This window comes from Theobroma umbraticum, unplaced genomic scaffold (genome assembly GCF_002168275.2).
Source record: "Theobroma umbraticum cultivar Fairchild unplaced genomic scaffold, ASM216827v3 scaffold_95.0, whole genome shotgun sequence".
NCBI classification, from domain to species: Eukaryota; Viridiplantae; Streptophyta; class Magnoliopsida; order Malvales; family Malvaceae; genus Theobroma; species Theobroma umbraticum.
Window position 1 is genome coordinate 6,076,242 of NW_018397257.1, and position 18,146 is coordinate 6,094,387.

General features: G+C 34.7%; 2 protein-coding genes and 1 pseudogene across 3 annotated transcripts; 2 read left to right on the top strand and 1 right to left on the bottom strand.

Moving 5' to 3' along the window:
* The first annotated feature begins 6 nt into the window (after positions 1–6).
* LOC110412510 (signal peptide peptidase) lies at positions 7–6,529 on the top strand. 2 transcript variants are annotated; one of them, XM_021423052.1, is made up of 12 exons: positions 7–151; positions 260–358; positions 1,268–1,383; positions 1,484–1,635; positions 1,743–1,828; positions 2,702–2,829; positions 3,410–3,460; positions 4,184–4,270; positions 4,387–4,456; positions 5,577–5,713; positions 5,901–5,978; positions 6,190–6,529. In XM_021423052.1, exons 2-12 carry the CDS (start codon positions 319–321, stop codon positions 6,268–6,270), a joined length of 1,026 nt encoding a protein of 341 aa, XP_021278727.1. In that variant the 5' UTR covers positions 7–151; positions 260–318; the 3' UTR covers positions 6,271–6,529. The 2 variants fall into 2 exon arrangements, with proteins under 2 accessions (XP_021278727.1, XP_021278726.1); XM_021423051.1 differs by having other exon boundaries at positions 280–358.
* A 616-nt stretch (positions 6,530–7,145) lies between these two features.
* LOC110412308 (Homeodomain-like superfamily protein) lies at positions 7,146–15,502 on the top strand. Its single transcript, XM_021422842.2, has 8 exons — positions 7,146–7,562; positions 9,658–9,765; positions 9,850–10,503; positions 12,477–12,556; positions 13,304–13,762; positions 13,866–13,946; positions 14,036–14,130; positions 15,126–15,502. Exons 1-8 carry the CDS (start codon positions 7,556–7,558, stop codon positions 15,193–15,195), a joined length of 1,554 nt encoding a protein of 517 aa, XP_021278517.1. The 5' UTR covers positions 7,146–7,555; the 3' UTR covers positions 15,196–15,502.
* A 1,599-nt stretch (positions 15,503–17,101) lies between these two features.
* LOC149527442 (E3 ubiquitin-protein ligase ATL9-like) lies at positions 17,102–18,064 on the bottom strand (annotated as a pseudogene).
* Between the last annotated feature and the right edge of the window lie 82 nt (positions 18,065–18,146).

Genomic DNA, 18,146 nt, shown 5'->3' on the forward strand with positions numbered 1-18,146 from the left:
TTTCTATAAAATCTCCTCTCAAACGAGAAGAAAAAAATCTTTTTCCTTTCCCTCTCTCTCTTTCTCTTTTCTTAGCTCTCATTTCCGGCATCTCCGATCTGTAGAACTCCGTCGACCGTTAGAGAGAGAAAGAGAGAAAATACGATCAAAGGTTCCAATCCCTAATTTTACTTGGAATTCAATTACATTTTGATTTTGATTTTGTTTCTTTATTTATCTAATAAGTCATTGAATTGTTTCGATCTATTTTAACATGTAGTTTCTTTTTGTGGCTAAAAGGAAGCTGTTGTATTAGAATAAGCGACGGCGGCGACGACGATGAAAAACACTGAAAGACTCGCCAATTTGGCTTTAGCAGGTTTGCCTTTCTTGATCTATTCTTGATTCATTTCAATTTTTATTTACATTTTGGTTTGTTTTCTTCGATGATTATTGTTTAATTTGATTAATTCAGTTGTTGAATTTAGTTGAGTAGGAGCAGAGAGAATTTATTTAGTTACAGTGGCAAAAGAAAAGCAAAAGAACTGATAGGAAAGAAGTGATATGGGCGGTGAAATTTGACTTCTTTTTCTTTTTCCGATTTGGAAATGAGTAATTTGAGTAGAAATGTGGTAGCTTCATTATTCTATGGTATGAGTGATCTTTGTTTTTGTTTATAAAGTTATGGATTGTATGTGACATTTTTTAAAGGAATTACATTTCATTGGTCTCTGAATCTTTGCACGTATGAAAATACTAAACAAGGTATAGATATTTAGGCTTTCTTCGGTTGTTTGTTTGGACATAAAAACAAATTTGAAGAATTAAGAAGGAACAAAATGCATGAGTTTACTTATAATAAAAGAATTATGTTAGAATTTATTTTACGTTTTAAATATTTTCTTATTTTAATTAAATATAATTTTGTTCACTATTCTTCGTTTTCGTTTTAGCAACTTTTTATGAACCAAAAAGTGAGTGGCAAAAGCAACAACCATATGGATGTACTTTCATATCCTCACTTTTCTCAGTACAAATGCAGAATTATCTTTAAAATATTTGATTCCATGCATCATGAATCTTTCCTTGATATGCTGGTGAAAAAATAGATAACAGCTTTGTGGCCAATTCTTTTAGAGAATAAATGGAATCCAGAGTGCTTGATATTATAAGTCACTGTCAGATATGAGATCTCTCAGGAGGCACATAGATAATTAGATATTCTATTTTCACAGGGTTGAGAAGCCTGACTGTTTTTAATGTAGCATACATGATTTTCTAAATGCAGGGTTGACATTGGCACCACTTGCTGTGAAGGTAGACCCCAACTTAAATGTTATCTTGACTGCATGCCTCACAGTATATGTTGGCTGCTATCGATCTGTCAAGCCAACTCCACCATCTGTGAGTATGGTAGCATTTAAATTAATTTTGGCACCTTCTTGTTTTTGTCGTTAAGGACTTTAGATCAAAGTTTGCTAACAATGTCATGTCTATCATACAGGAGACAATGTCTAACGAGCATGCTATGCGTTTTCCCTTTGTTGGGAGTGCGATGCTGTTATCACTTTTCTTACTGTTCAAGTTCTTATCAAAAGACTTGGTTAATGCAGTATTGACATGTTATTTCTTTGTGCTTGGAATCATCGCTCTTTCGTACGTTCTTTCCAAATGGATTTGCTATTATTGTGTTACTTTTATACGACTAGTTCAAACAGAGTTTGGATTATTATTACATCTATTCTTTCTGCCATTGTTCTCAGGGCAACAATATTACCGGCCATAAAACGCTTCCTGCCAAAGCAGTGGAATGAGGACCTTATCATTTGGCGATTTCCATACTTTCGCTGTATGCCCTATCTTCTATGATTCTTTTGAAATATGTTTTAAATTTTATATATAATATGATTTGTTTAGGCTTCAATTGATTGATGTTTTTTTTTTACTTGCTTTTTGCAAAATAATAGATAGCCGATAGTGAAAGCATCAACCAAACGGTGCCTTAGCTTTTGAACTGGATATTACATTTTTTGTAATTCATACTCTGTTATAGCTGTTGCATCATCCTTATTTCCTTATTATGTATGCTGCTTTATTTTGGCTTTATTATATCTCTTGTTGGAACAAGTATCACTGATATTTGATTGGAAGATTCTGAATGTATGGTATTCTTGAGAGTATCTTCTTGATTCAGTGCTTTTTATCTTATTTTCATTTTTTTTGTCTCAAAATTGCTTTGGATGAGATTTTTTGTGTGGGGAAGGAAGTGATGGATGGGGATAGGAGGAACTTTCTTTTTCCATAAAATGATACTAGCTGCGTTTAAGTTCTCTGGCTTTTTATAATTTGGTAGTTTCTTCAAAGCTCCAGATCAAATATACTTCATCTTTATTTTCTTGATTTGCTCTTGGAATTTCCATAAATCCATAATGGGAGTAATTCTTTGACTGTCATGCATTTTTGGGACTTTATGTTCTTTTGTCAATTTACGAGCAGTCTGCCCCACTGGAATAAGCTGAATGCCAATTTCTCTGGATGTTTTTTGGCGTTTTAGGTGTTAAATTTTTTCTGGAGCGCTGTAACTGCTCTCCTGATTAAAGTTTAGACATTTTTATTTAGTTATGTCCATCATTGACTCTGTATATTTCTTATTTGATCTGGTTGACATTACCTTGCTTGTATTATGCAGAATGATGTTTTTTCTTGCACCTTTCTTAAACAGCTTTGGAGATTGAGTTCACAAGATCTCACATTGTAGCTGCAATCCCTGGGACTTTTTTCTGTGCATGGTATGCTTCACAGAAGCATTGGTTGGCTAATAACATTCTGGGCCTTGCTTTCTGCATTCAGGTTTGACTGAAATACCTGTGCTGTTGACCTCGTTATTTACTAATGAACAGCATTTTCTGATTAATGAGTTATTTGGTGCTTGGGAAATTATGTTTGCCTATTTCAATGATTTTCAATGATACCTAGACAAAACAATATTTTTTAGGTGTATTTCTTTTCAGTATTTAGACATGTAATTTGGAAGTTTGTATTTCTGTTAGCTGAAAATTACTTCTGGATGAGCATAATATTACTAAAAATAAAATCTGTTCTTCCAATTGTCTAACAGATTTAATTCATCATTTGCTACAGTCTTTGACATCACTTTAGTTTTTGACTCTAAAAGAATTAATGTCAGTGTATAGTTGATCCCATCAAATTGATGGCTGAGGTTTAATTAAGCACTGCAAGGATTGTGAAAGTATTGTTTTCTTTATCTTTTAATAATTTTGTGAAGATATTTATCTATATTCCAATATTCCATCGCCTTGTTTGCTTTTTCTTTCCGTTTGTTGAAGTTTATGGCTTCTATTTTGTCAAGTGGAGTACACTGATTAATTAAGCTCTGCGATTTGAAGGTTTCCCTTGTTGGTTTTTGCAGGGAATTGAAATGCTTTCTCTTGGGTCTTTCAAGACTGGTGCCATTCTCTTGGTAAGAAGTGGATTAATGGTTTTAAAACTGTGCTTGCTTGTGAGAACTGAGAAGTATTATTTCATGTTATGGGACTAATTTACTTCCTAATTTGATTTTTTTTAATGCAACAATTTTTTGCATGTTTTTTAGCTGATCGTAATTAGACAACATTGTTGTAGTCACTTTCATACGATTTTGATTATATATAGGAAGTTTTCCTATGGTGAAGTTATTTACAGAATCTAATTCAGATGTTGGCATGCAGTGGTTTTGAAGAAAGTTATCTTAATGATATCTTGAAACCACTCTATTGATTTGCCTTGTTGTGAAAGAGATTGACAATTATGGTTATATACTCAACTGTCACCAGCTCACTACCATGGGTTATATAACATGACCTTAGATGTTTATGCACCTGACTGCATCAATCTCTATTGTGGTTTCTGATTATCATAGTATTCCAATACCTTTGCAGCACAAGTTTATGATTGTTTTATAGTTGTTAGTTCCATTCTTCATGCTTTCCTATTGGCAGAATTTCTTAAATCTTTTTTTTTTGGTCGGGTTCCTTTCAAATCTATTTGATTAAAACTCTCCTCATAAGCATGTTGGCTGGATTGCATTGATTCTTTTTCTTGTTGATTAGCTGAATTGCAAAGCTATGTTTGACCAATTCGTGCTTGCCTTCTCATGTGCAACTATGCTTTCTTTCATTTGATTTGGTATCTTCATGCATTGCAGGCTGGGCTCTTTGTATATGATATATTCTGGGTTTTCTTCACTCCTGTAATGGTTAGTGTTGCGAAGTCTTTCGATGCTCCTATAAAGGTCAGTTATCTTTTTTATTGAAATACTTAGCCTGGTTAGCTTTTATTTTTCATTGTTCTTTGTATTGTTCAGTTTGTTACCCATGGGGATCTAATTGCCATAAGACTTTTCTCCAGCTTTTGTTCCCAACAGCGGACTCTGCACGACCATTTTCCATGCTCGGACTTGGTGACATTGTGATTCCTGGTATGTTTGAAAAACTGTTTGAGTTGGTAGGTCTAATGCATGCTGTTGTTATGACTTGAGCTGTTATCTAATGTTTCTGGTTTTATGATGTAGTCCTTCTAACCAAAAAACAGAAAAAACTCAAATGTACTTCCAAGATTTTGAATGTTGAAACAGAAGAAATTAGAATGACTGTTTCCTTTTCTCATTGTATTTTGTTTTGTATCTAGAGGTCTGATGCATATGTCTTGACAGCTGTTTTAGTTCCATTTGTATGCTTCAAAATTTAAGGCTTACATAATAAATCAAACCTCATGCAGAGCTTGTTAATTGGCTTTAACAAATGCATAACGTCGCCTTCCCCAGTAGTTTCTTTTCAGCACTTTTTGCATAGGAGTGGTTACTTCTCGGGAGAACCTTCTTTCTAAGTCGAGTGTCTGGGCCTTGCAGAAAACAAAATCTTGCTTTTTACATCTTCCACACCCTAGAAATTTCCTCAGATGATACCGTCATCCTGATATTTTGATATTATCTAGTCACACCTGGGAAGACTTCTCTTTACACTCCGATCAAGAAAAAAAATCCTTGTGAAGGCTGATTTATAGGAAAAAAAACTAATATTTTTGAGTGCTTCTATTTAGATACTCATGCTTTCTGTTTCTAGAGCATGATCTCATTTACTGCTGTAGTCAGTTTGAACTTATATTGTTTGATTGTAGAGTTGTTTTATTTATTTATTTTTTTCATTTTTTAACCAATGGATTTGTTTGATTATGGAGGTGCTTTATTTAATTCATCTTTTCTTTTTTTTATCTTTTGGCTTTATCATTATTGTTAGTAGGATACATGGTAAACATTTCTGAGCAGTGATACTATCAGCTGCTGGTGTTTTACTATGCCATTTTTTCTTGAGTGAAATATGATGAACTTTTTGGTGTAGGACTCTGGTTTTTAGGTCTCAATATGAACAATTATGGGCGGCAATGTTTCTCCTTTTCATTTTCATTTTGATTGACCATTATTGGTTTGTAATATAAAAAACTTTCTTCTCATAGAATTATGTATGTCTCTATGAGAAAGAAATAGATATGGTATGACTAATAATATTTGTTTTTATATTAGTTTATTTATCACCTTGCAGGTATTTTTGTAGCACTAGCATTAAGATTTGATGTATCTAGGGGGAAAGAGAGCCAGTATTTTAAGAGTGCATTTTTGGGATACACAGTGGGATTGGTACTCACGATTGTTGTCATGAACTGGTTTCAAGCTGCGCAGGTAACCATTCACGACCCTCTGTTTTATCTCCCCTTTCTGTTAATGCATATGCTGCTGGTATCCATTGAAAGTTTTATTATGTGGAGATACTGTATCTGATATTTCTGTTTCACTATTAATGTGGTTTCTTGTTGAATTGTAGCTGTAAGTTCTATCATCTGATCTGCTATGTTCATTGTGATTTCAGCCTGCACTTTTGTACATTGTACCAGCTGTCATTGGATTCTTGGCTGCTCACTGTATATGGAATGGAGAAGTAAAACCGGTTCGTTTTCCACCCTTGTTCAATTCCTTGTGGCATTTTTTTACTTGGCATGGACTTTTGCATTCAACTCAATTTATTTTCAAATTGTGTGTGTTTTTTTAATGTAAGGATTGGATTGTAATTGTAAAAGTTTTTCTACTGTTCCATTTCTTTCCAACGATGTTCTTTTGTATTCAGTTTTGATGGATGAAGTGATTATGATAATGTGCAGTTACTGGAGTTTGACGAGTCGAAGACTGGTGCTACATCTCAAGAAGGTAGCGATGACAAATCTAGCAGGAAGGTGGAATGAGTTAAAAAGCAACCAGACACAGAAACTGTTTTAGCTTGAGAAGGAAATAGTGTTTCTTTTAAGGTCCAATCTTTGGCTAACTTGTTCTACTACTGCAAAACCATTGTTAACAGATTTTGGAATTAAGCAAGAAATAATACTTAGCCTTTTAAGCAACATATCAATTTCATTACACATTTCTAATTTTTCTTGGATGTTGACAATGTATTAAAGGAAAAACAACAATATAAACATTTCCCTTTCTGGAAAATTTATGATCTGCCCCCATTTTGGTTGTTCACAGCAAATACAAAAATAGGGTGAATTGCCAGTCTGCGTTACCCAGGCCAGGGCTGATTTTGCTGGTTAGTGTTGCGTGGAAAGGTTCGAATAGTTTCATGAAAAACGTGCTCAGCTCAACCAGCTTTCGTGCAGTCATCTCGTTCGAATAATTTCGTTGCTTGAGGAATCAGTGTCACCCAACTGAGTCGCAAATAATAATTTTCTTTTAAAGAAGGAATAGGAAAGGGCATTTGTTGTTACTAAAATAAGAAAAATGTTAAAAAAATATTTATGAAAAATAAATTTATGTAATGAGTTGATTATCTATTATTTAATTTATATGGCCTGCGAGTGATGGGACGTACAAGTTTTACGTTGCATTCTATCAATGAAGAGGCCCAAGGGCCCATGATGAGGTTTCTTGTGATCATAATCTTTGCTTGTAATACATTAGTAGAGGTAGAAATAGTATTTGATTTTTCTGGGCCAGAAAATGGAGGCTAAAAATGATTCTTTTTTTTGTTTAAAAAAAAAGGGACAAGAAAAGAAAAGAAAAGGATAGAGATGAAGAAATTTAGCCAAAACTGGGTTTTGATTAAAAACAAAACAAAACCACAACCGTTAAAACCTGCTAATTGAATCAAATAAGCAAAATGGAAAGGAACAGGAAAAAAGGAAAAACCCAAAAACAATTCCCCTTCCTGTTGTCTTTTCATTCTTCCACCAGAATTTCTCCCTCGCTCTCTCTCCTCTGTCTCTGTCTCTGTCTCTGTCTCTTTAATCTTTATCTCTCTCTCTCTCTCTCTCTCAATTTAATTAAAATGTAAATGAAATGTGAACAATAAAAAAGCACCCAAAGCAAAATAAAAAAAGGAAACCCATAGAATTGTAAAGGCTTCTGCAATTCAAAACCCAGATTTGCATTGCAAAAATTGAGGTTCCCTTTATGAGGTCAAATCAAAGAACAAAGCTTTGAAGAAAAACAAAGGCTACCCAGAAAAAAAAATTCAAAATATCACAAACTATGGAAGGTAAATGCTTTCGTTTCTCAATCCTCGGATCAAAATTTTGAGATTTGGGTTTTTAATTTTCTATTGATTAATGCTTTCACTTTTGGGTTTTTGGCATTGAAATGTAAAGTTGAGATTTTGAAATTGTTCAAAAGTTTGTTTTCTTAATTGTGGGTTTATTGGATTATGTAAAGGAAGTTGCATGCATAGAGGAATTATTGGGCATTAGGCGTGGCAGCATTTCTAATTTTGGGGTGTTTGGTTGATGGGAAATGGAGGAAGAAATATAAAAATCTAGCTGTGATTTTCTTTCCGCCGAAAAAAAGCTTTGGTTTTCTATTCTTCCTCTTCTTCTTCTTCTTTTTAAGTTTTGTCTTGTTTGCTCAGAATTTTTATTTTTTACCAATGATTTAATCTTGTTTTGGGTACATCAGAGAAAATTACAAACTGGGAGGGGGGGGGGGGGGGGGGGGGGGGGGGGTAGATAGGAATATTCGACCTTAACTATTGTGACGAGGGATAATAACGTTAAGCAAGCATAATTGTTATGATTTAATGTTGTTATATCACTTGAGTATCTACAAAAGTATTGTTTATGGCTTTCTTTATGTATTTGCGCATCAAATATTTGTGTGTTTGTTTCTAATGGTTGCATGTATCCTTAGATTGTTATTATAACTGCAGATATTGGTAAGTGATGTATCAATGAATGGCATCTTCTGTGAATCATGTTGTAGGTGTTCTGGATAATCTGCATAAGCTGCTATCCTCAGTTCCTCACATATAATTGAATTGAAGTGTGAAATTATGCAAATACATTCAGCAGATCGATTTGAGAAATTCTTCTTACTTAAATAAAACTACCAGTAGTTAATTGTCAACATAGTAACTAGTAAGTGATCCATGTATTTGTTCAGTTGCTTCACTTGAAGATGTATCAAAGGCTTTTTAAAGGTCATTTTCTCTGGAATATAGGATGAGAAGTGCCAGAGGTTCCTTGGTAAAACAAAAGGTCCCTAATGGAAGGCAATGCTAGCTATCAGCAATTTTGAGAAAAGTCACTAAATTGATGGGCTAGGAAGGCAACTTATATAGAAGATCATGTATTTGTTAGGAGGTTGAGTCATATTATTTACTTATTTTCAATTGAAGCATTTCATATGCTATGTTAGGAGGTTGAACTTTCAGATAAACTTTGTTCTTCATATGTTACGGAGATAATAAAATCCATTATCTGTGAGGTTCTTTCCTCCATTCTTTTCTAGTTTCTGTTTTGGGTTATAAGAATATGTCTTCTGTGTCAATCTTATCGACCAAGATGCCTTAACTTGGGAATTACTAATTTAGGAGCTACAAGAATGATTTTAGAAAATCCTGAGAAGGGAGATATAGATTTTTTATTGTTTGGACACAGAAAGGAAAAGGGAAAAAAAGAACGGTAACATGGATTTCTTTGTAAGGAATGACAGCAAGATCCCAGAGGTATGGACCATTCATATGGAGATGAGTTGGAAAGGAAGATAAGAATGATGAACTGTAATGGGAAAAATTGTCTATTCTGTCATACCACCTTAAAGTGTTGCTTTTTTGGTGTAATGATTTTTACTGATATCTAGATATGGCTTTTAGAGCTAGCTGATGTGGGAAGCTATGTTGCTTAAGTTTTGAATTATGGGGAACTAGGGGAAGTTTTTATCATGTAAAGTGTTGTAACTGGAGGTACTCCAAAAAACGAGAGATATCAAGAAGACATTGCATGTGAATGTGAGATTGAGGTCAGTATAATCTGACAAAAGTTAAGGTGTAATATGGCTGAAGGAAAATAGTGAAATTGTTCATCCGACTCCAAGTAATTTAGATAAGTTTTTTGTTTTTCTTTCATTTTTTATTAAGCTGACTTTCCCTCTTCCTGGTTTAATGCTATTTCACATAGTTGGCTAGTACCTATTGTTCTTCTCATCTGATAGAAAGTTGTTCATATCTATGGTGGCTCTGATTCCTATTATTAAGCTTAGCAGTAACTTTATAACTAGTTTTCTAACTATTCTTTATCCCTATCATGTTTAATGCTATTATATCTAATACATTGGTTTCTACTTCTCTGTGGTCATTTTAGATTCAGCTGAAGTGCAGACTGAAGAGAATAAAGTTTTTCTGGATGTGAATAAGAAAAGAACAGTCAAGACACCAGCCCAGGTTATGGCTCTGGAGAACTTCTACAAAGGTATTAATTCTTCTCTTCACATATTATTGAAATGTTTCCTCTGTTATGTTTGAAAAGGAGTTTTGGTTTGTTTTTTTTTTCCAGAGCACAGATTTCCCTCAGATGAAATGAAAGCACAACTAGCAGCTCAGATAAGGTTGACAGAAAAGCAGATATCTAGTTGGTTTTGTCACAGAAGGTTAAAAGACAAAAGGAGAGATGAATCCTATGCTAATGGGCGACAGGACCATTCTAGTGGTGTTATTCAGGATCGTGGTAGTGGGCTTAGACAAGATTCTTGTGGCAGTATTAAGCAGGGGGATTATAGGAATGTTGATCCGAGGGAGGTTGAAAGTCGAAGGATTTATGGCCATGACTTTCCAGCTGCTGACCTGACATATGAGCGTAGGAGTCATCAAAATCCCTATAATGCTCATATGGAGGATACATCTTCTGAAAATAGCTCATCTTTACATGATCAGCGTTTTTCGGAAAGTGGGGATCCTTATGACATGCAAATATCTGCTAACCTTACACAAAATGGAGCAATTACGCAGATAAAACCAAGGATTGCTAAAAGCATGGGTTATAAGCCATCAGGATATTTGAAGGTTAAGGGTGAATTGGAAAATCCTGCTATTACTGCTGTCAAGAGGCAGCTGGGGAGGCATTATCAAGAGGATGGTCCGCTACTTGGTATTGAATTTGATCCACTTCCTCCTGGTGCATTTGAGTTCCATAGTAGCAATCCAGTGAACGGTAAGTCCAATACCCAGATCTGTTTGTTACATTGACAATTTTCATAGAATCATGAAATCTGCTGTGGCAGAAAGGGTGCTTAAATTTTGTTGTTTCTTTTCATTTTACTTATTTTTTCTCTAGTAAACATTAATTAGCTTTTGAAATTAGAAAATAGTAGACATGATTTCTTCTGCCTTTAGGCATTTACTGTACTTATGTATAGTGTTTTCAAAAGCAAATGCATAAGACAATGCATTTTAGTCTTGGAGAGGACGGCTTAAGCCATAAGGCATTAAGGAATAAGCCTTTTTAGTACTAACTTTTCTTTATAAAATTTAGATAATAATTATACAAATTAATAACTGTTCTAAATAACAAATAAAATTGTTGTTCAAAAAGAATTAGTAAAATTGATATGTGACATACCCTCCTCCTCATTAAAGGAGCCTAGACCTTAACTCAAAGTAAGATAAATGATAAATTAAACCAGTATGAGTCACCTATTTAATCAGTTAAGTCCAAATGCTTATACAGACGCACGCACGTGCACACACGCACACACAGACGTATGTATGTATATATGTTTGCATATTCTATTCTTAGTCTTGTATTTATGCCTTTCTATAACTGTTGTTGATGCTAACTTTCTTAGTTCATGTACATTTCTACTTCACACTTCTTTAGTGCTAAGTAACTACTTCCTATTTGTTTTCCATGTCCCATTACTTTTTGTTTCCTCTTCTATTTTTCTATTCTGATCTCTCTATTTCCTATTAACTTTGTGTACTGTATTCTCCCCCCCCTCTTAATGTCAAAATGCATCTTCTTTCTCTTTTTATTGTCTGTATTTACTTAATGTAAGATTTGGAAGGACAAGGTGTCTGATGGAAAGAGTTAAAATGCAGAGAGATAATGTTTCAAAAGCATATGCATTTCCTGTCTGCATAATAAAGGTATAAGCCCTGCAGTGAACTTTTGCTTCAGTTGAAAAGACATATGCCTATGAGGTATATTTTTAACATCTTGCTGCAATTTTCAAAGGCTTCATCTGTGGCATGTCTCAATTACAGATCTTGGAAAGGCATTTAAGAACACTGTTGATGAACATACCTACCACAAGCAAAGTCTGAGAAATAAAATTTGCTTTTGGGAATACAGCATGCTTGGTTCCTGATAAAATCATCTTTTGCACTGTTTAACTTCTATTTTCCTATTACTTTGGGTGTAACTGATTTGCAATTGAGTGGCGTATAGAACCCATTGTAAGCAGGGTGCATTAGTAGAAAAGAAATCTTCCATGAAGAGTTTGGTGCAATTCCTTTGGTGAATTAGCATAGTTATGGAAAATAAGAAATCCTTTTACTCCTTTTGAGCTTAAAATATAGAGTTTAAGCTGCATAGAAGGTTCTATAATTGTTATTCGAATTAATATGAGGCTTGCTTTGAAGGTTCTTGTTATTCCGAAGGCATATAAGTGTGCAAAGCAAAAAAAAATGTTAAAAACCATTCTGGTAATTGAATTGTAAAAGGCGGAAGGTTTAAATGTATAGAGGTTTATTGGACTTTGACGCAGCATCACTTAATGGATAATTAAAAATAATATGCAAACAGAATAATGATAAAAGTTCTAAGTAGTAGCTGGGAAATGACAATGAAATAGGATGGATAAATTTGAATCAGAAGCAGAGGTGTGTGAAAATGGAACATGCTTGTCCGAAGCATGATGTATTCATAAAGAGTGCTTTAGTGAGAGAATAGCTGCTTTTACGCAGCTGTGCCCTACTTTTTCTCTTTTACTCGTCCATCTTCCTTTGTCTGCATGTGTGTATCCTGGCTTCCTCACCTTTACACCTCTTGTCCCAGTTCAATCAGCAGAGGGCACTCTTACTGCTGTGCTTCCCTTGTAGTCTCTATGCTTAACTATGATCATGTATCTTCAATCTTGAAATATTTGAACTCTCATGAATGTCTTCTATTTATTGCTTCGGCAGAGCCAATCTATGTTGGAGATCCCCGACAGGACCATTCTCCAGATATCTCTGGAGTTTTGAAGCAGCCAAATCTTAATATTGTAAGTGGACTCTCTGATGCATTTTTTCCATGTTTTGGCACACAAGTGGACACTTGAACTATATTTATATATTATATTCAGTAATTATATGACCTTGTTAAACAGTGTATAGAATTAGTGAGAGCTAGTTTATATCAGTTCAATCAGTATTTGAACTTGTGATGTTAAACTTTTATGTTTAAGGTGCCATATTGCAATCTTCTTAAGAGAAAATAGAATTGAGGTTATTGTCTTTGATAACAGAGATTTGCTGTGAGTATTATACCATGGGTGATAAGATATGTGCCAGATACTGCTAGTATTGCAGGGTTTAAGGCAGAGGAAAAGGGCTATAATTGTTTTAGTTTTGAGCAACTTTCTCTGGCCCCACTACTTATTGTCAGGAATTCTCTAAAAACTTCTTTGGAAGGTGGAGCAATCCTCTATCCTTGCCTAGAAATCTGTGGGATCCACCTGTACATGGATCTTGTAGTTGAACGGATGTACAACCAATTCCAGCTGTAGCTTTTGACATTGCAGCTTGAAAGTGTTGGTTGGATCTTTTACCTTCAGTGGTGCTTTGTAGAAGCATTAAGTGTCCTTTATACTTGGATACATAAATCACTCTAACCTTTCAGTTAGAAGCTATGGCATTAGTTATATTGGAGAATCATATCTAACAAGGTAGATATTGTCTTTCTTTTTAAGAATAAGTTATTCAAAGTGGTTTTTTTATGATATGTCCTTTTCTGTTTAATGCCCTTGTAGATAAATGAAGTACATAATCCCAAGTTGAGTTCTCAGGATTCTTATGTGGAGGATGCAAAGCTTAACACTGAGCATGGGTCTGAAAGACAGGACAGGAAATCTCATCATCAATTAAAATATAAGTCTTCTTTTCTTTGTTCCAACCCTTTCCCTGGCCAGAACTCTTCTATAAATATCTATGAAAGCTCTGCTGGAAAAACTGCTGTCAGTGATTGCAAACGGAGTAGGATGAGCTATAAGCCTGCTGTTGAAAGGATGGGATCAGATTCATTTTCTAACCAGCCTGGCCCATATGGCTGGAAAATTGCTAATGAACAAGAAAAGCCTTGGTTGCATGATGATGATAATCATACCTATAAGGCCCCAAAGAATGAAAACCTGTCTAAAACTTCAAATTTGATCCATGGGTGCAGTGAGTCCCAGGGTACTGAGAGAGGCCCATCTGCAAGGATGGCAAAGGTGTCATTATTGGCTTTTATTTCTGTTCCCATGCTTTATCATTCAGCAGTTTCCGTGGTGAATGCTTTGGCTTGAATTCATTTGTTTCACTTCATATGTACAGTTGGAGAAACTTGGTGGAGAGTGGAAGCCAAAAAGGGGGTATCCTGTCAGAGAAAATATTGATCCGACAAATGAATTGAAAGTGAGTTCAAGCCTTTGTTGGCTTTTGGCCAAATATGCATATCATGTGCTCATGCTTTGCTTTTGACACCCTTCTTGCATATTTTGAAGGTTGCAAAACGAGTCAAAGTCGAATTTCCTCAACAAAATTTTGTGGCAAATGCATCACATTCCAGATTGCCTCTTTTGACAAATCCAACTAAAGGGTCAGTATATTATGTATTTTCACCTCCCTCCCTCTATCTACTTATTTGCATGTGTACATGCCAATGAGCTTCTGGTTGTGTATTTATTGTGATCTTGCATTTATGTGCACATAGTCATTTATTTATGAGCACATACAAATGTATGTTAGGTGGAGAAATGAAGGATTTAATAACTTTTACGGGTGGAGCATTTCATACATGTCACATACTTGGAATGTTAGGATTTTCTGGATAGTTTCTTCTCTCCCCCTACCAAATATTTCAATCTGAATTTGAGAATTGTTGAATTTGGGGAGCTGGGGTTCTTCCAAATCTTTCAACATATCAATTCCTTCTTTGGTAAGGGGGATGTGAGTCTCACGGAGTGAAGGGGGCCAGCAGTGTGGTATTCATTTTTGTGAAGTGTATAGCTCTAGCGAGGCATCTTGGAAAAGTAGTAATGCCTTTTTAGGATGGAGAGAAAGAGAATTCATGTACCCCAAGTAATTTGGAGCAGAATTCATAAATGTTACAATTGATTGTCTTGGTATAATAGATAAGACAGATTACCATTCCCCTTGTGATACTTTGCCCATTTATATCACGAAAGTTTGAAGCTGCTTCTGGGATGCTGACACTGAATTCATTAAAGTTTGAAGAGAATTTTTCTTGCAAAGCACCGTAAGGTGGAGAGGTTCTCTAAATGTTCCAAATCTGGAACATGCCTATTCTTTTGGGACAGTGCAAAACTACTGTATCTCTGTCGGTTTTTGTTTAGGTATCTGCTTAAGGAGATGACTTATATGTAATGTTGATTGTTATGAAAGTACACTTGATTGCCTGTAAATTGACCTCTTTTTTGAGAATGAAACTCGTCATCCTACTTTTATCCTATGCATGCAGCAAACATGCGAAAGTATACATGTAGCATCCATATCTTGAATCTTTGGTTTCATAATTTTCTATTGCAATTTTGTATAGTTGTCAACCTTTGAACTACATTATATGTTATCTAGGTCTTCCATGGATGTACCATCTAGCTTCAGTGAGGATGAAACTGCAGAAACTAGTTCTTCCTTGGATTGATGACTCTACGGTTTACGGATTCTAGAGAGGCTTAAGGGGTTCTCTCTGACTCCTTGAGATCGTATAACGTTCTAATTGCCTTTGTACAGCTGGAAAAAGTTTGTCTTCATCTTGCTAACTGAAAGCACTGCTAGGAACATCAGGCTCGGAGAGCATTTTTGTTCATTGTATTTTGTCCTCATAATAGTGCTTGGCTGTTAATATATGTACAAAATCATTTTGATTATTTAGTTAATGAAATGCTTTATGAAGGTAAGTTGTGATGAATTTTTCAGGTAAATCACATCTAACTTTTGGATTTTACTAAACGTTTCTGAACAAGCAACATCTTACATAACAGCTTGCAATTTCTTTTTCAATTTAATGTGTTCATATACATACATCTCACTGACTGTACTCTGGCATGTCAAAACTTTTTAACTTCTTGTTCTTTATAAAAAGAATGTATCATTATGAAAAGGAAGAAACTGCAAAGAACTGAGCATTACAAGTGATTGACAATGCTCATAGAAATCCAACACGTTTTTCTCTTTGATTGTCTCGTGTTCTATGGTTTGCACCGTTTAACATCATTGTTTTCTTCCTGATGTTCTCTATCATTGCAGCTCTGAGATTAGACATTAATTTGATCATGCCTGCATGAAGGATAGCATTAGACAACAAAGTGTCTAAATGTTCTGACTTCTCTTGGTCTATTCTGAACTGACCTGAAGAAGCTAACAAATAGGCAGCAAGTTTATCATATGCCATGCCTGCTTCTGGACTTATTAACGACTTCTTGTTATGACTTCTCTAAATCTATTCAGAATCATCAGCTCAGACTATCCCTGTGAATCCTGAACTGATCGTATTTGCACTTCAAAGTCCTACCACTGCCTCTTCATTCTTCTCTGCTTCCTCCTCCTCCATCGCTGACCCTTAGCAGTGGTCTTTTCCCGGCTCACTGTTTCGATTCTGAACTAGTTTTCCCATGTCTTTGTTATGAATTCTGCTGGCCTTTTTTTTCTTGCCATTTGCTTTCGTGTTTGGTAATGCCAACATTACATGAACATAAAATAACAAATGATATTTTATTTAATTATAATTAATTAATTAAAAAATTATTTAATTATAATTAATTAATTAAAAAATTATTTAATTTTAAATAAAATTACATAAATTTAATTAAATTCAATAAAAAATAAAAAAAATTTAAATTTTTTTAAGTATTATGTCAAAAAAGAAATTCCAATATATATCTTCTTTAGTTTCTTGATTGAACGAATTTTGAACATTCATCAGACAATTAAAGTTGAATAATTTAGATTTGACAAAAATAATTTCAATTATTAAAATCAAAAGTATCTAAAATTTTTTTAATAAAAAATTACATATACAAGTATAAATCACAAGTACAATCAATTGAAATAAGTATTACACTTCATTTAAACTAATAAGACAAATCAATGTATAACTAGATAAATCTAATATAAAATGAGTTCAAGCTCACACGAAAATTGATTTGAACCCGAGACAATATATACACACACACACGTTGGTGTTGAAGTCGTTCAAGTTAAGTTATCCAAGGGGACAAGGGAGCAAGAGCAAAAAGTTAAAAAGGCCCCTATACCTAGACGTATAAATATTCTTGCTGACTGATCAGTAGTTATAAGTACTTGTCGTGATGACTTGAACCAATTGGTATAAAGTTACTAATTCCAAGTTTGACAAATGTGGCAGCTGATTGGATATCTTTCTTTCATTATACTTATTTAACCAACGGTTTAGGGTTGGGCTTTGTTGGGCGATGATTAGTTCTGATTGTATTCTCTGCTCTCTGTTTCATCAGTACTTTTCTGTTTTTTTTTTGGGCCAAAAATTAAAGCAAACAGGATTGAAATTGCAATCATAATTGGCGAAAGAATTTGCTACTAAAACTTGTTAAAAATAGAGCAAATACTAAAAAAAAACCTATGAACCATAGCAACACTAATATTAATTTCCTTTATTGATATTTCATAGGCAGAGCATAAAAATTTCAAAGAATGGAATAGTAGCTTCTTGTGAAATTAAAACTCATAATAGGGTTTGCTAGTCTCCATCTGACATCTACATAAAGACAGTTTTTTTTCCTTTTAACCCACTCAAAAATACAAAAAGCATGGAACTTATGGCTGCAGTACCCCATGGCTCTAGCTTCCTCTCCTCTCTCCATGTTTTCCAGACAAATCCCACAAACTTCTCCTCCACCTTCTTCAATTCTGACAGCATTCGTTCCAGCAAAAGCAGGGTCAATAGTTTCGGCTAACAGTTTAGCCAGTTCAATGCCCACCTCTAACTGAACTTCCATTAACGCTGTTTCGTAGTCTCTGTTGGTTTCACGTGCCCTTGACATGGCCAGCGTTGTTGCCATTGTTTCACACCTGATGAAATCAAGTTGTTCCTTGTCTAACTTCCCTGAGAAAGTAGTTCTTGGATCATAAGAACCGTCGAAACTTGAATAACGTCCCCAGTTGCTTAACCTGTTCAGCGTTTCTGCTTTCAAGGTTGCTATCTGCTTCACATCCATGGATATAACGAAGCTGCAAGTCGATATACAAATAGCTGCTGTTTTTGGCTCTTGGAAAAGTTTTGAAAGCCTGGAGAGATCAAAGAAAAGGCAAAGGAAGAGGTAGAAACAAAGGAGTAAAATTCTTGGGAATTAATTCTGCAGAGGCGGTGAGAATATTGGTTCACAAACTAGTCAGTCCGGGAGAGGTATCTATATATATATATCTAGTCAAATCGCGTCGGCCACCTTAGACCGACATTTGTACTTGCTTGGAAAGTGAGAGTTTTCGGGTCTTGACTGAGGGATGAATAGGAAAGAAAAGACAAAGGAGTGTTCTGTTTATCAAGGTTTATGCCCGGGGGAGAAGTACATGCAACTGGTTATACCTTCTGAAGCAGCTAATTGGAGAAAGTTTTTA

Coding starts and splice junctions, on each gene's coding strand:
- LOC110412510 (XM_021423052.1), top strand. CDS start 319: ATGAAAAACACTGAAAGACTCGCCAATTTGGCTTTAGCAG. Junction 1,829..2,701: donor GCGATTTCCATACTTTCGCT/GTATGCCCTATC, acceptor TTTCTTAAACAG/CTTTGGAGATTGAGTTCACA. Junction 4,271..4,386: donor CTTTCGATGCTCCTATAAAG/GTCAGTTATCTT, acceptor ACTTTTCTCCAG/CTTTTGTTCCCAACAGCGGA.
- LOC110412308 (XM_021422842.2), top strand. Junction 12,557..13,303: donor AGCAGCCAAATCTTAATATT/GTAAGTGGACTC, acceptor ATGCCCTTGTAG/ATAAATGAAGTACATAATCC. Junction 13,947..14,035: donor ATCCGACAAATGAATTGAAA/GTGAGTTCAAGC, acceptor CATATTTTGAAG/GTTGCAAAACGAGTCAAAGT.